The sequence below is a fragment of the Neurospora tetraspora genome (assembly GCF_033439725.1).
Source record: "Neurospora tetraspora strain CBS 560.94 chromosome Unknown B0H65scaffold_1, whole genome shotgun sequence".
Lineage (NCBI taxonomy): Eukaryota > Fungi > Ascomycota > Sordariomycetes > Sordariales > Sordariaceae > Neurospora > Neurospora tetraspora.
Window position 1 is genome coordinate 5,857,653 of NW_026944383.1, and position 16,690 is coordinate 5,874,342.

The 16,690-nt window shown below is 41.9% G+C and overlaps 1 protein-coding gene across 1 annotated transcript; it reads left to right on the forward strand.

The window, feature by feature from the left end:
• Nucleotides 1-661: 661 nt before the first annotated feature.
• Nucleotides 662-5,238, forward strand: B0H65DRAFT_438826 (uncharacterized protein; the record flags this gene model as incomplete). The annotated part of the gene is made up of 4 exons (XM_062825388.1): nucleotides 662-1,097; nucleotides 1,164-1,379; nucleotides 1,484-1,629; nucleotides 2,041-5,238. The coding sequence occupies 4 exons, from the start codon at nucleotides 662-664 to the stop codon at nucleotides 5,236-5,238; spliced, it is 3,996 nt and encodes a 1,331-aa protein (XP_062686974.1).
• Between the last annotated feature and the right edge of the window lie 11,452 nt (nucleotides 5,239-16,690).

The following is a 16,690-nucleotide window of genomic DNA, read 5'->3' on the forward strand; positions in this document are numbered from 1 at the left end:
CCTGGAACGATCCTTCCGCGGACTGACATCCACTGAACCGTGCCCTGAGAACCTCGACGGTTCCTTCCAGACGGACGCAGTGGAAGTGGAATTCGGCTCCCTCCACTTGCTGAATTTATCCACGTCTTCTTTCTCTTCTTTCTATTCTTTCTTCCTTTTTCAAATTTCCACCATCTCTCCCGCAACACTCATCCATGTCGCGTACATTCAAGGCTCGCAACATGCATACCTACATGGCAGTATCTCGCAGCAAAGACGTCGTAATCGATTACGAATACCAGCACCGGCTGACCTCCTCGAAGCTCAGTCGGCACCTCATGGAGAGGAAAATGTCCATCTAATCTCACCCATTCTACACAACCAGCCAGGCGAATAACGTTGAACGAATAACGTTAACCATGGTCGCATTCCAAGGGAACGTTACCTGGAGATGCTGACCGTTGACTCACCGGGAACTCCTCGCCGGGCTCGCATAAGCCATCTCCATTGCTACATTATGTCCCGGTTCCGTGTTTACACGCCTCGGCGCCCATCCTAGGCTCGTCAAAGTCAGCTATAAATTGGACCTCACCACTACGCAAGCATCCATACCCTTCTCGGCTACTCTGAACCAGGCACTACACCCCTTCCAAGGACAACGTTAGCTATCCTCAACGCCACCATGACAGTTGCTCTCAACCCCCGCATCCGCGTTCGCGAGGCCGTGCCCGCCGACGCCGAGGCCATCACGAATACCTTGTTTGATGGCTTTTCTGTCGACGCAATGAACCAGCTTATGTACCCCAACGGTGTATCGGATGAGTCGAGAAGCAAGTTCGCTGCCCTACTCTTCTCGCCCATTCCTCCCAGCGAGGGAGAGAAGCTCATGATGGTGGCAGAGTTGCTGCCAGAGGGTTCTGATGGTCCTGGCGAGATTGTTGCCTTTTCCGGCTGGCGCCTGTTCCGGAATCCGCGTGCCGAGGAAGAGTGGAATGTCAAGGAGGAACCAAAGACACAGGAGCAGCTGGGAGAAGGCTGCGATGTGCGGGTCTTCAACGAGTTTATCGGCGGATTGCACAGGAAGCGGCGAGAGCACATGAAGGGTGACCCTGGGCTTGGTAAGTTTGGCACAGATAACGATTTCCCTTTTCGGTGGCCGGTTTTCTAACTTCAAGACCTGTCAGTTCTTGGGACTCTTGTCTGTCAGACGAATCGCCAAAGGCTGGGGGCCGGAAAGGCCCTCCTACACTGGGGTACCACCCTGGCTGACGAACTGGGACTGCCACTGTTTCTCGAGTCATCACCCTTTGGTTACAATCTGTACAAACAATTCGGTTTCGAGCCCATCGATGTCCTCGATATCCCTATATTCGATTTGTTCGGCGCCGTCAAGCGCGAAGGTCAGAACTGGGGAGAACTCGCGGCGCTCGAGTTGGCTGGACCTCCCGCCAAGGGATGCTTCCGCAGCACCATCATGAGACGACCTGCCAAGAGCGCCTGATAGGGACGCTTTTAACGCTGTCGGCAGTGGACTTCGCTACCGCATTTTGCTGCCTCACCACACCCATTCCGTACTCGTATACTACCGAATTCATCAAGCTGAAATTGATTGACGTCCCTGCAGCCCTGTCTATCGTCTTTCGCTACCAGGTTGTGTCGCATTGTGTGACCTGTGGGGATGTGGGGATTTGGCATACAAGCTTGGACAACCGCTGAGACCCCTGATTTGTCGCCTTGTCCAGTGGAGATTAGCGTGTGCACGCCAGTATGACTGGCATACCCAATGTGGTGATGGGGGCATCAGCTCTAGGCAGCCACTATTTTCTTATGGACCCGCCAAACCATGTGGGTGACGGCCTGGACACTTTTTGCGTGTAAAATTGGGGCGGGAACGTTTTTCTCGCGCCCATCTTTCCCTATCTGGCACCCTATCCGATGCATAGGGATGAGAATTTGGGTCTCAAGCCGCACGGAAAGGTACAGGAGTAAGCACTAGGATGGCGCCAGGCTGCTCTCAACAAGAACGCCGACGGGACTTATACATATCATGGGTTTCATCAGTCCTCTTGGTGCTGGACTCTCTGTCCCTTCTTTGCCATTGACTTCAAACTCTCTTCCTTGGGCGTCTTGAATCCATCCTTGTTCATCGACCGAATACCAGTCAAGATGGCCGATTCTTCGCATGCCCACTCCCAGCAGCAGTCACCAGCCAATGCCGGCAGTGACTCTCAGGACACCGACAATCAGGGGCACGTCTACCCACCACCTCAACCGCTACCACAGCCGGGTACGGTTGGCAATGCCACACAACTCACGCAAGCCTTTTATTATCAACCACAACAACATGACCCAGGATTCGACCCTGCCACTGTTATCTCGCAACAGCAGTATTACTATGCACAACAGGCGAGCCCAGCGGGCAACCCGTCGGTGGACAATCAGCAAGCCTACTATGCACCGCAACTACTACAGCAGCCTGGTTGGACGGCCGATCCCACTGCAATCAACGCCCAGCTCTACTGGCAACAACAATTATCGACTCCTAATCTCGCCGCCTATTCCCAGTACACTCCCGCCTACGACCAATACCCGGCGCCCGACTCAATTCAAGAGGTGCAAAGCCCAGATCTGCACCCCAAGCAACAGCCCCTTCTTATGTCAGAGGATGTCACTCCCCGGCAAATGCCTTCGCCGCAGGCGGATCCCCAGCCAGGCGTGAAGAAGGACGTGAAGAAGTGGAAACGATTCTGGCCTTGGTCCAAGGATCATATGCAAAAGTTCGAAGACAACCTTAAAGACAAGTTCAGCGGCAAATCAGGGTACAGGGGTTTCCGCCGTATCTATCTACCCACTCAACGGGTGAATAGCCAGGGCAATGACAGCAATGACGGGCTTAGCGGCGATAGCAAGGTCGTGTATCGTACTGGAACCGCCGAGGCTGAGGATTATGATGACCTTGGAAAGGTACACAAGGTCGATGGCAAGCTCACCTACGTCAACCAGTTTCACCAACGTACCCGCAAGTTCCTGGATGTGGCCGTTTACCTCAGTCCAACCCGCTTCACTCCTCGAAGACTGATAGTTCAGGCAACTGATCATGTCATCAAGACCCGCTTGGACAGGGGCGACTGGATCAGGACCAAGGTCAGGGGCAGCGTGCCCCTTGTCCTGGCAATGTCTGAATGGGCACTGTTTCCCTTCAAAACCCAAGGGTTCTGGGCCAAGACAAAGGGCACCTTCCGTCTATTTGTTGTCGCCATTCCTGTGCAAGTGTTTCTTGCCCTTCCTTTCCTCGGTAACTACGATGACGACGACGAGGTGACCGACACCTATACCGACTACCCCGGGTACTACTGGAATTGGCCCAAGTACGCTGTCAACGAGTTGGACATGTCTCCTGCTGCTCACGAAAAACGTAGTAAGGGCTACAAGTCATCACTTAATGTTACAAAGCGTGCTGCACGTCCCCGGTTGCTGTATGCCAAAGTAAACGGCGAGTGGACAACTATCAGGGGCGATACCTTCGAAAACTCTACGCGGCGATACATATTCATCAGCTACATGTGGGGTATGTTCCCAAACGCAGATGGTGCAGAGAAAGCTCATAATCTGGCGCGGAGGATTGTTGAGCACGAGGGCTTTGACGCCTACTGGATGGACCGTGAACTTGTCAATAAGGATTCGGCAGCCGATACAGATTACGATGTCTACACACTTTGTGACACAGTCCGAGGATCGTCTAAGGTGTGCCTCATGATGGACAAGGACGGAACGACACAACGTCTTGAATGGGGCAGCCGCATGTGGACGCTGATGGAGGGTCTGCTCGCCCCCGGAGATTACATAACTTACTGCTTCCTGGACGCTGAGGGTCAACTTGTCACCAAAGACATTGGAAAGGTTGAAATGACAGCCTCTTTCTGGCGTGTACCCGACAGTGAATATACGGACAACATGGAGGCTGTGCGCATCCTGGCAGAGCACTATGCCAACGTGCTGACACTTTCTCGCCTGGAGCTGCTTCCGGCGACGATTACAGCGCTGAGTACCAAGAACCGCAATGAGTTCACCGGCTCAGATCTTGCCTACGCCGTCATGGGCTTTCTTCACTACCGGATTGAGCGCCAAGACGAGTGGACAACTGTGTTCCAGAACCTTGCTCGCCTCTCGCTTGGTAATGATAGTGATGAGCTGGTGGAGAGGATGCTTTGCTTACTTCCAAAGCCGTCAAACAAGGACGTCTTCGAGACTCTGTCTGAACGTGATGAGTATGGAACCTTCCTCCACCACATCACACCGCAATGCCAAGTGGTTGGTGTGGCGCACGAGGACGAGACTGTTATCCTGGACTCTTGCCGTGCGATCCACATCCGATGGAAGGACTTTCCCCGACCAACTGTTCAACGCGACGTGGGATTTGGAAAGGTGCTCGCGGTATTCTTCCTGGCGTTCGGCATTTGGTGGTTAACGTTTGGTATCCAAATGTCACTGGCCTACATCCCATTCTTCGCCGGCTTTGTTAGCCTAACCGACGAAGAAACTGGCAGGTCATATGTCGGTTGGGTTATTGCTGGCTTCCTCTTCGTGGGCCTGTTGCTCTCTGCCCCTTCACCATTCTCGGTCAGACGGCTCTTTGGCGGTACCGTGCTGAAGAGCACCCCAAACTTGGTGGGATTCGAAGGAGTCATGCCTATCGCGCAACTGGAAAAGATCGTCTTCGGAAATGCGGAGGGCCGACTTACGTATGCGCCGTCCGCTACTCCGTTCAGCAGAGAAGATCGGGAGAACTACGAGAGGCGAGGCAAGGAGCCTTCGTGGATCGACAACCCAGACTCTGCCCTTGATGATCTCAAAGCCAAGAAGCTGTTGCCGTCAGACAGACACCAGCTCTTCACTCTTGTTGATATGGGCGAGCTTACGGTCACTATCTTTGCTGCAGAGAGGCCACCGACTGTAGCTCTTCTGTGCGGCAAGGAAGGCGGCATGCTTCGTGCTGTCCTTTGCAGCTGGCGATTTGAGACGGATTGCTTGTACAGGGAGACAGTGGTGAGGATGCCCACGCGGGTCTGGGAGGTAGCCGAGCCCAAGGGCTGGTTGAAGCTGTGTCTACGATCTCAAAACGATTACAGACGCAGGGAGCCCCTCAAGAAACAGGAAAAGATAGATAGGGACAAGAAGCAAGAGGAGGCAAGGTTGAAAAAGGAGGCTGAGGAAGCAGCAAGGAAGGCGGCGGAGGAAGCAGCAAAGAAGATGGCGTGAGAGAATGATCCTTTGTGAACAGCGCCGCATGACAGCGTGACCACAAGAAGATTTGCCAGTTTGGGTGCTTTCCAAAATACAGTTGATGATAAGGAACAGCAGCAGGGCTGGTTCATATATCTGATCAGTCATCCTCGTAACATTTCAACACGCTTCAACCTGTGAACCATCCCCATTCATCATGATCATGACCCCGTTCTTGAGCAAGTCGTTGTCGCACCACTGTGCAAAGGCCGTCCTCCTCATCGTTAGCTTCAGCGGATCTTATCCCGACAATTGTCAGATTCAAGGGTGGTTTTAGCCATACCATATGGAGGTTAGCGCTCCAGCCACCTAATATTGCCTAATTTCTGGGTATATCTGGGTTACCCCAGCACCCCCCACACCTTCTAGGCGAATCAATTACACACACTCTTCAATCAATCAATTCTACACCATAACATCTAATAATTAATAGTTTAATTTGCGTATTTATGTTTAATACTACAATTATCGATTATAAGTAATATGCCTACGAAACTAATAACGTTAATTATATCTTTATTAAAGAAATCTACCGATAAAGCTATTACAGTTATCTTCAATACCCCTACCAACTAGCCTAGCTAATATAAAGTGTCAGGAGATATTCCAGGTGGTGCCTAGATATCTCCACCCTATCATAATACATACTAAATTAGGCATAGGCATACTCATCTGAGCATATCACAGCATATAAGAATACTCACCCCGTCGGTCTCTATTAAGATTAACGGATCAATCAATTATTACTTTACAACCTATTGTCTATCTTGCTGACGCTCTATAAAATCGTATATAAAATTCCAAATTAAGGCTCTCGATAATTATTATCTTCGCTTCCTTTAATAAAACTATCGCTAATCGTTACACACTATTACTCTATCTAGTAACCAATTACTCACTCTCTTATTCTCTATTAGCATTACTTATAAAATACATCTTCGTATAATAAATAATGCCTATAACTTAATTTTAAACTGACCTCATTATTCTTTATTCTTTTTCTCTCTTCCTTTTATAATAATAATGATCTTATTCACGCTTGACTGTCTAATTTTAACTAGTCGCCTATTTAGGCATGCGGTCCTTCGTCGTTCAAAGCCGGGCGGAAAAACCGTATATCCGAGACCACTACTACGAATACCGGATAAAAACCTCCCGCGTCTTTATATTTAAGGTTTTCTTTCGTTTTATCTTAAGCTTTCCCTTCGTTGTCCTCCTCTAGCTAACCCTTCTACCCCTACCCTTTCTTTACCGCCCCGAGACTATCTGTCTTTTATAGGGTAGTATTTTAGGGGGAGGGAAGAGGGGACTTACGGATTCGATCGGCGTTCTTAAAGTCTTTTTTCGGCCCGAGGGTCCTAATTTCGGAAGCGAAGATAAATATTACCCTCCTTATTATTAAGGAATCGTATGCTAATTAGGCGGAGAAGTTGTCGTACTATCGGACGGGGTAATTTCTTTTATTAAAGAGTAGAGAATCGACTCAAATACACTTTTGGTAGGGTTTCCCAGGGTTTTAGACTAGGGAGAGCCCTGCATGTTTAACTACGTGTTTAGGATGGGGGAAGAATTCCATCCGAAAAATCGGATGGAAGAGAGGGGAGCGGGATTCGAACCTACGACCTCACGAAAACCGTAAGGCAAATCTAAGCTCAGATCTTCCTAATTGAGCTATCCCCCCCTCTTCCTTTTATAAAGGGGGGAGATTTATTCTTCGTTTCAATAGTTTTAATACAATTATTAAATTTACTATCTAAAACCAAATATATTGCCTATTCTAACTCTTTAAACTCCCCTTTCTTTACAACTCTTTTATTATCCCTACCGGTCTCGAAGCACACTTTTACTATAACGAACAATAACAATTCTATTTTAATTATAGCTTTTAAACTATAGGATAATTAATAGTCAAATAAAGCGCGGTAAATTATTAATTATATTATATTTTAAAAACAATTTTACTATAAAAAACGTCTTTACGCCGTCGCTTAAAATCTTATTATTAAAGCAACCAAACTTCACTTTAACGAAATAAATTAAATTTTTACTAAGAAAATTAGGTTACAAAGAATAAAAACTAAAACTTTAATATAAATTGGGTCATTAATATAAATATAACCGATAAAGAAATCTAGTTTATCCTACGAAAATATTGCTGCTTAGTTGAAAATTATTCCGTCCTAAATCGCGAAACTTAATTATTTCCTAAGGATAAAGATAATTAAACTTATTAATTTAAAAAAAAGTATTATCGCAATTATATAAATTAATTTAAAACTAATAATCGTAAAATTACTAACGATATAATTAAATAAGCTGCCAAAGTACCAATTCCCCCTAATACCAACATATTTAAAATAGGCTCCTAATTTTAATCTCCCAACAATTTCTTTAATACTATTAAAATAGCTGACGTTCCTTCTACTAATTTTTCGAACATTATTAAAATAATTAATATTCTTCTTATCGATCTAATTTAAGTTTTAATACTGCCTTCCTTACTACTAACTCTAATTAACTAAAATATTCGTCCTATATCTCCAATAAAATCTAATATTTCATACACTAATTCAATTATACAAATCGCTACTAATTTTACTAAACAACTCGCTACTAAGCAAGCTACTATATACTTTACTAATATAATTCAAACGGAGGCATTAATTTAATTCGTAGTAAAATAATAGTAAGAACGCTTATTCGAATAATCTATTCCGATTATAACTAATATTTTTCCAATTTATTTTATTAAACCTCCCTAATATATCGTTCGTATTACTTAGAATAATCTAATTTTAAATACTATCCGTACTATTAATTAGAATTAACGTATAATACTACTGTTAACGTGTGGCTAGTACTGTGCCTTGTAACTGCCTTGTACTACCTTGTAGTATAGAAGGCTAGTTGAACTATTCCTTCTACGGAATCAGTTGACTCAGTCCCCACAGAATGTACTAGAATACAAGAGGTTTTGCCACTGTATTCTAGAGTCTTATAACTTAGCTAGCATTTCTTCCAGACTGATTTGTCATCACAGGATTCAACAGAAGCTTCTAGATGCTTAGTGTCCATGTATATAGAGACCTCTCCTCTCCTTCAGTTCGTCACTCCTTAAGCAAGCAAGCACAAGTCAAGCAATACAATATAGTCTTTTCTCACAGTGCAGAGTCCACTGTAATCTTCTGTCTTGAGAGCAGAGTCCTCTCTAAGACCTCTTTTACAACATCCTTTTATTGTACTTGCAACTACGCTGCTTCCTTCAGCATTGCTGTCGTACTTCCTACCGCTTCCGCTCCGCTCTGCTACAAGTGCATAGTTCACTGTAGCAACCTTGTACTGGTGCTATCATTATAGGCCAGTCAGGGCACCGCAGGAAACAGGTTATGAGCCCGGGAAACAAGAATACCCGGATTCAGCCTATCGATTCGCGCTTCCAAGTCACGATCGATTCTTGACCCCTTGGCTCTGTACTACAGGCCAACCTCCTATCTCTCTTCTCGGCAAACAGCACTGTACTACAGGCTGTAGACTGCTCATCAACTGCAAATAGTACTGTACTACAGACTATTTTCACTGGTCCCTCAAGCACCCTTCATTATTGCAGTGCTATAATGGATCAACCGACTGAACTAATGGATCATACTGCAGCTTTTCCTGCAGAATATCCAAGCCTGAGCTTACAAGGCTTACAAGCTCAAATTCACAACCTTGAAGGCCAGCTTCAGCACGTTATTTCGCTGCTACAACAGAACTTGGCTGCTCAACACTCTTCTCAGACTCAACAGACTCCTCAAGCTGAACAGCCTCCTCAAGCTGAACAGCCTCCTCAAGCTGAACAGCCTCCTCAAGCTGAACAGCCTCCTCAAGCTGAACAGCCTCCTCAGGCTGAACAGCTTCCTCAGGCTCAACCAACTCTTCAAGCTCAGTCAACTCTTGAGTCTCCTACACCTACCTCGGAGCCTATTACAGCTCCAACGCTTTCAGCACACCTCGGAACTGATTTCAGCGCTCTTACTACCAAAGAGCTTGCTAAACAGTCACTCCAACTTGCTGAAAAAGAGCGTCTTTCAGGACCTGAAAACTACAATCAGTGGTATCAGGCTATTTCTATCCAGTTCAGGGCACTACAAATTCCTGAATTCCTGGAAGACCCTGACCGAGTTAACGCCTTACTATCTGATCCTCAGAAGGCTGCCTTGTTATTGACCCTTCGGAATACCTTAAAACAGGGCCCCTTATCTACTATTGCCTTCGAAACGGACCCTGCAGAGGCTTACAAGCGTTTGCGTATGCAGTACGCTCCCAGCCAGTCAACCCTCCAAGACTCCCTATATAAGGAGTTTCACTTCCTTAAGTTTGATGGATCTACTACTATAGTAGAATTCAACGCCAAATTCAACACCCTCGCGAGCCGACTTGCTGGTCTCAGCGTTAGGATAGCGGAAATTGACCAGATCAACCACTATTTTAACGTGCTAGAAAGCCACTTCTCTCAGTGGGTAGAGCGTTGTAGAGGCTTGCTGCGGCAAGAACAATGGCTCTACAACACAGAAGGCAAGATTACTAAACTAAGCCTTCTGTACTTCCAGGAAGACCTACTAGCTGAGACTCGGAATTCGACTACCACGACTTCTCAACAACTGTTAGCTTTGCAAGCTAGCTATAAGAGAAACCACAGGTCGAAAGATAACAACAAGGCTAATCATCAGAACCCACGGTCTACTAAGAGGAAGGATCAAGATATTAAGCCCTTCAGCCAGCCGTCTGCTAAGCACACTAACCCTCAAGGCAAGCAGCAAGGCAAAGGCACTAAGAAGAAGGCCCAAGGAGAGTCCTTCAACATTGAAGGCACTGAGCAAACAGCTTCTAATGAAGCTTTCACTATAGGCTATAACCTTGAGTCTGGCACTATATTCGGAGCAGACAGTGACTCTGAATTTGTAGCCACCGAGGAAACTCCTGAATTCAGCCACCCAACTATCAAAAACAACAGCCAATGGCTCTTTGACACTGGGTCTACAGTGCACATCTGCAACAACAAAACCCTATTCTCGGACCTACAGTTCTCTACCACTCTAGGCACCGTAGGGACCGGAGGTGGTCCTGTAAAGCCACTGGGCGTTGGCACTGTGAAAATCGAATTCCTCGCCGGCTACAAAGATAACACAGCGGTTTACAGCTCTATATCACTCACAGATACTCTCTATATTCCTAACTTCCCGCTGAATATAGTGAGTGGCCATAGGTTGTATGCCTCTGGAGGCACCTTAATCAAGGAAAAGTTATACACAGCCTCCCGGAAGCTATTGGCATTGCTAAACTTCCAAAAACACGGCTTCTTCTTCACCACGAAGAATACTGTATCTACCAAAATTGATCCTAAACAACCATTGGCCTACGGGTCTACTTGGCACTGTTACACTACCAGAGACAATGCCGATCTCAGTGATTCTGAAACTGAAGAATCTACTGAACCTACTACAGCTCCTGAAATTTCAAAGGGGGTTATAGAGCCTCCGGCTCTGGATCCAACTCCCACAGCTCCCACAACAGCTCTCAAGAAACCCTCTGAGGCGTTGATTCGGGCCGCCCAGTTATGGCACGTCCGGCTCGGGCATATAAGCCTTGATCTTTTGAAAAAGACTGCTCAAGTTACTAAAGGCATGCCTAGCTTTCAAAAGGTACGCCCTGAAGACTTGGTTTGCAAAAGCTGTGATTCGGCCAAAATACTACGCAGACCCTCCAAAAAGCCAGTAGCCGATCCACCGTTTGCCCTCGGACGACTAGAGGGGGATATCTTTATTATTCGTCCTACGCCACTGAATAACAAGCCGTATGGTCTTGTTTTAGTGGATCGGAAAACCCGCTTCAGACTCATTCGGCTTCTAAGAACGAAAGATGAAGCTGCTATAGAGGTTAGATCTATTATCGAAACTCTCTATAACACTTATAAGCGGTACCCAGCGCAATTTCACTACGACGGAGGTAAAGAAATCAGAAGCCTACTTCCGTACTTCACTGAAAAAGGTATCACCTTCAGTAAATCTAGCCCTTACGCTCACCACCAAAACGGCCTACCAGAACGCTCCATTCGGGTGATTTTGGACCGTCTTCGAGCTACTCTCATTGCCTCAGGTCTACCCCCGACCCTCTGGTGTTACGTTATTATCTCTGTGGTAGAAATTATCAACCGCACTGCCAACTCAACTAAGGAGCTTACTCCTTACCAGCTCTTCCTCGATGAATTGGTGCCCTCACAGGCTCCTCACGTCCCTGATCTCCAGAACTATAAAGTTATTGGCACCGAAGTCATGGTGTTTATACCTTCTGAGAAACGTTCTGCAGGGCAAAAGCTACAGCCCAGAGGTACCAAAGGAAGGCTTTTGGCCGTTCTGGGGCATCAAACCTACTTGGTTTGGCTAGGCCAACGGCAAGTAGTTCAGACGCCTTTTGTCAAATTCTATGAAGACTACAAGCTTCATCTCCAGGGCCCCAGAAGCCCTACAAACTCCCTACAGCTTCCTGAAGTTCAGGAGGAGGAAGAACAAGAACATTCTGCAGAACAACCTCTCATAACTGCAGAGCCTCCCAGGCTCACAACACCTCTTGTAGAGCCTCCCAAGTCTACAAATATCGAAGTCCATCTGCCACAAACTTCTAAGCAGCAGAAGGAAGAATTCCAAGTAGTGGATGACGACGATAACGCCATGGACACTACTGAATTAGTAACGTACTTAGTTACTAAGGCAGCAAAAAAGCTGTTGAGCTACCTCTATAGCACTATCGACAATGCTATACAGTACGGCGCTATAGGAGATATAACACCTATAGGCTACACTGACAGTGATTTTGCTGGCTGTAAAACTACTGCTCGATCTACTTACGGCTACGTGTTCTTGATTAGTGGAGGCCCAGTAAGCTGGAAATCCAAGAGAGCCTCTACAGTAGCCTACAGCACTCTTGAAGCCGAATACACGGCACTCATCGAAGGCAACCGTGAGGCATTGTGGCTCAGAGGTTTATTCAGCGAAATTCAGCGTCCTCTTCAAAACCCTACTCCTCTGAAGTCAGACAACCAAGGGGCTATAGACACGGCTCATAACTCCAAGCACCACAGCCGTACTAAACATACGCTCCTCAAATTCCAAGGCGTGAGAGAGAGCGTTACAGAGGGAAACATCACCGTATCCTTTGTTCCAACAGAGGATATGGCTGCTGACGGCCTCACAAAAGCTCTGCCAGCTCCCAAGTTCGAGCGGTTCTTACAACTGCTGAACTACTCTAAGCTCTACAACATAGGGGTATAGAGGGGGCTCTTGTGGCACTAAGTACAGCCACAGAGGGGGTGTTAACGTGTGGCTAGTACTGTGCCTTGTAACTGCCTTGTACTACCTTGTAGTATAGAAGGCTAGTTGAACTATTCCTTCTACGGAATCAGTTGACTCAGTCCCCACAGAATGTACTAGAATACAAGAGGTTTTGCCACTGTATTCTAGAGTCTTATAACTTAGCTAGCATTTCTTCCAGACTGATTTGTCATCACAGGATTCAACAGAAGCTTCTAGATGCTTAGTGTCCATGTATATAGAGACCTCTCCTCTCCTTCAGTTCGTCACTCCTTAAGCAAGCAAGCACAAGTCAAGCAATACAATATAGTCTTTTCTCACAGTGCAGAGTCCACTGTAATCTTCTGTCTTGAGAGCAGAGTCCTCTCTAAGACCTCTTTTACAACATCCTTTTATTGTACTTGCAACTACGCTGCTTCCTTCAGCATTGCTGTCGTACTTCCTACCGCTTCCGCTCCGCTCTGCTACAAGTGCATAGTTCACTGTAGCAACCTTGTACTGGTGCTATCATTATAGGCCAGTCAGGGCATCGCAGGAAACAACTACTATATTATAGTACTATAATTAACGCCCAAAACTTATATATTACTAACGCTACTAATTAATCAAAATATCTTCGTATTAATTATAATAACTGACGGCTCTTAACGGAAGATTTATAAAATTTGCTACTTCCTAACTGACTATCTATTAAAAAAGACGGAAGCCTTTATCCGAATATAAATTATTTAATAATTTATATACTAATAACCGGAATATATATTATTTTAATTATATATAATATTGTATTACCCAGCTATTCCGCTTATTAATAAATTAAATAAACTCCGCCGCCCGGTTACTATTCCCGCTAGTAAATTGAAAATATCGTTCGTTAAACTCCTCTACTTTAAGTCCAAACTTCCTAATATTAAATCCCTAAAACTTCTCCTTAAATATAAAGTCCTTTTCCAATTCAACCCTTCGTCTGTTAACTATATTAAATTCCTATTCAATCCGTTAACCCGTAATAACCAATAATATATTTCGCCAAATCCCCTTCTATTAACTCTTCCTACTACTTAACTAATCCTGATATCAACGGTACAATATCGGACTCCGGAATACTTAATAAAATTATCTTTAGTTTATTAAAAAAAAATTAACTAATTAGAAAACTAGATTAACGAATATTCCTACGTACCCAACAAGAATTTTAATAATAAAACTATTTAACAAAAATTCAACGTTAGAATATTCTATCCTGATGCAAATAAAAATAAAAAGAAGAAAAGTATTTATATTAATAATAAAATTAATATCTATATCGATTATAGACTTTTCTTCAACGCTATTTATAAAGTTTTACTCATTTATATTAAATATTATTAAATTATTACTAATAATATTCAAATATTATTATATAAAATTACCCTTTCTTAATAAACTAATATACTTTCTAACTTTGAACGTAACAAATTTTATAACAATTTTAATAGGATTACCGACGCCTTTAATTAAATCTTCAGAATTAAGCCTAACGAAGCCTAAAAATAATTAAATACGTACAAATTCACCGTAGAAATAAATAAGAAAAGCAATTATACTTTATATAATTATTCTATAAAAATATTTATATATACTCGTCTATAAGGTAATAATAATAATTTCAAACTTTATACTCGCTTATAAAATAGCTTATACCCAAAATTAAAATCCTATTATATTAAATCGCAATAGGGCGTATAATTTAGCAACTATATCAACGCTATTACCGAAAAGGCCGAAACGGTACGTAATAAATTAATCGATCTTTCAAAAACTTCGCGCTCTACTTTCTAAATATTTATAAATACCAATTATAATAAGGGCTCCCTTAATACTACTTTTAATAAAATACTAGTAAATTTTAGGGAAGTTTTCGCTTATTAAAACGATTATAACAATTCGAAGAATAAAAACAATAAGCGTTTTAATAATTAGGGTTTTAATAATCGGTTTAATAATAATAATAACGGTAATAAATTTAGTTAAAATAATTATAATAATAACCGCTTAGATAATAATAATATTTAATTCTATTATCGAAGTAAACGGTTTAATAAATAATAATTCTATAAGGACGGCCACTATATTTATACTAATTAAATTAACGTTTATATTAATAAATCTAATGCTAATAATAGAGTGTCCAAATTCGAAAGCGAAAGCTATAATTTTATTTATAATTTCGAAGAGGAAGTAAATAATCTTTATATAAATATATCGGCCTTTAAATATAATAATAAATCTTTTACTTATTTTATTAATCCTATTAATCTCGTTATCCCTATATCTTCTAATAATATTACTCTAATTACCCGGCCGACGTTTAAACCTACGTACTCAGCTGCTATTCTTAACGGAAACGCTATTAAAAATACTTCCGCCGAAAGCTATATAATAACCCTATTACTAAATCTACTATCCAATCCCAGTTTTACGGCGATTCTTAAACGTTTAAAAATGGCCCAAATATTTTATAAGTCGTTTAATCTCTCATTTAAATTTTAAGCTATAACTTCAAAAAGTTTCTAAGAAACGCTCGAATAGGTTGAAAAATAAGAAACGCGGATATCGAAACAAAATTACCCGTATTAATAAACAATCGGAAATTAACCTTACTAAATATTATATACAAAAGCTAATATTATTTATTTATTTTTATTAAAGGTTAAACTATCGAAACTATTCCTAATATTATATCATAAAACGGAAAACTAAATTTAAAGAAAAATGCTTTATATCTACAAATTAATATTGAACCTAACCTAAATATATTACTAATTATAATATACTTTAATTCGGGTTATTTATTAACCGTAGCAAATTGTATATTTCTTAATAACTTTTTACTTAATATTTAGTATTCTTCAATTCCACCGAACGTTATAAAAGGAATTAATTCAAAAATAATAATTAATATTCTCGCTAAATTTAATTTCCATATAGAAAGAAAAGTTAATAATATCATAATTAATAATCACTTTCAAATATCAGCCCTAATTATTAATAAATTAAGCCCAAGTAGCAACTTCCTTCGCTACTACGGAATAAAAATTAATTTTAATACTACTTTTTTACTCCTTTCGATCTATTTTTAACATAGAAGTACGCGGCAAAATTTCTTTTAAGAAAAAAAAGTTAAGAGAAAATATATTTATTACCGAAATTTTCACTAAAAGTAATATAATTCTTCTTTTAAATTAATTAAGTATTTTCCTAATATATTATAGCCTTTAATTTAATAATTATTATAATTAAATTAAATACCCGGTATATAATTTTTGCACTTAATATCCTTTCCTATTAAATATTATTATAAATAGTAAAATACGTAAAGTAATCCCGTACCTTAATTAATTTAACGAATTACTTTTTATCCTTACAAATATTCAAATTAATATAATTATACACCCTTCGCCTAAGGTTACTAAGAAAATAATATTTATCAACACTTCAAACGTAATATATTTGGCCGCAGTAATTTAAACCGGACTCTTTCCGGAATAATACGCTATATATATTGACGAAGGTACAAAAAGTAATAAAGAAATTATAATTCGCAAAATAACTTTTAATATCCCGTTTTACGGATTTAATAAACTTAATAATATCGACTCTATTCTTTCCGAAGTAAGTATTAATATTCATAATACTAATCCCGAATTTACCTAACAAATTAAAAGCTTCTTAAATAAATACGTTAACGTTTTTAAAAATAGGAGGGTATCGATTTCGTTAAAAAATAATAAAACTAATAGAGAATCGTTAGACTTTACCCTTTCGGAGCTAAGGATTATAAATTCTTTAATAAAGAACATAAAAAAATATACGCCTAAAGAAAAATATTTTTTATATTGTAACCTACGCCTATTGTATACCCTATATTTATTATTTAATAGAAAATTAATAGGATTAATAAAGGTCGTACTATTATTAACCTCCAATTACGAAATAATATTATTATCCCGAATATATATCCATTACCCGATTAAAAGGATATTATTAATATAATAATCGGTAAAGAATTCTTCTCTATCTTCGACGCCGCTAGATCC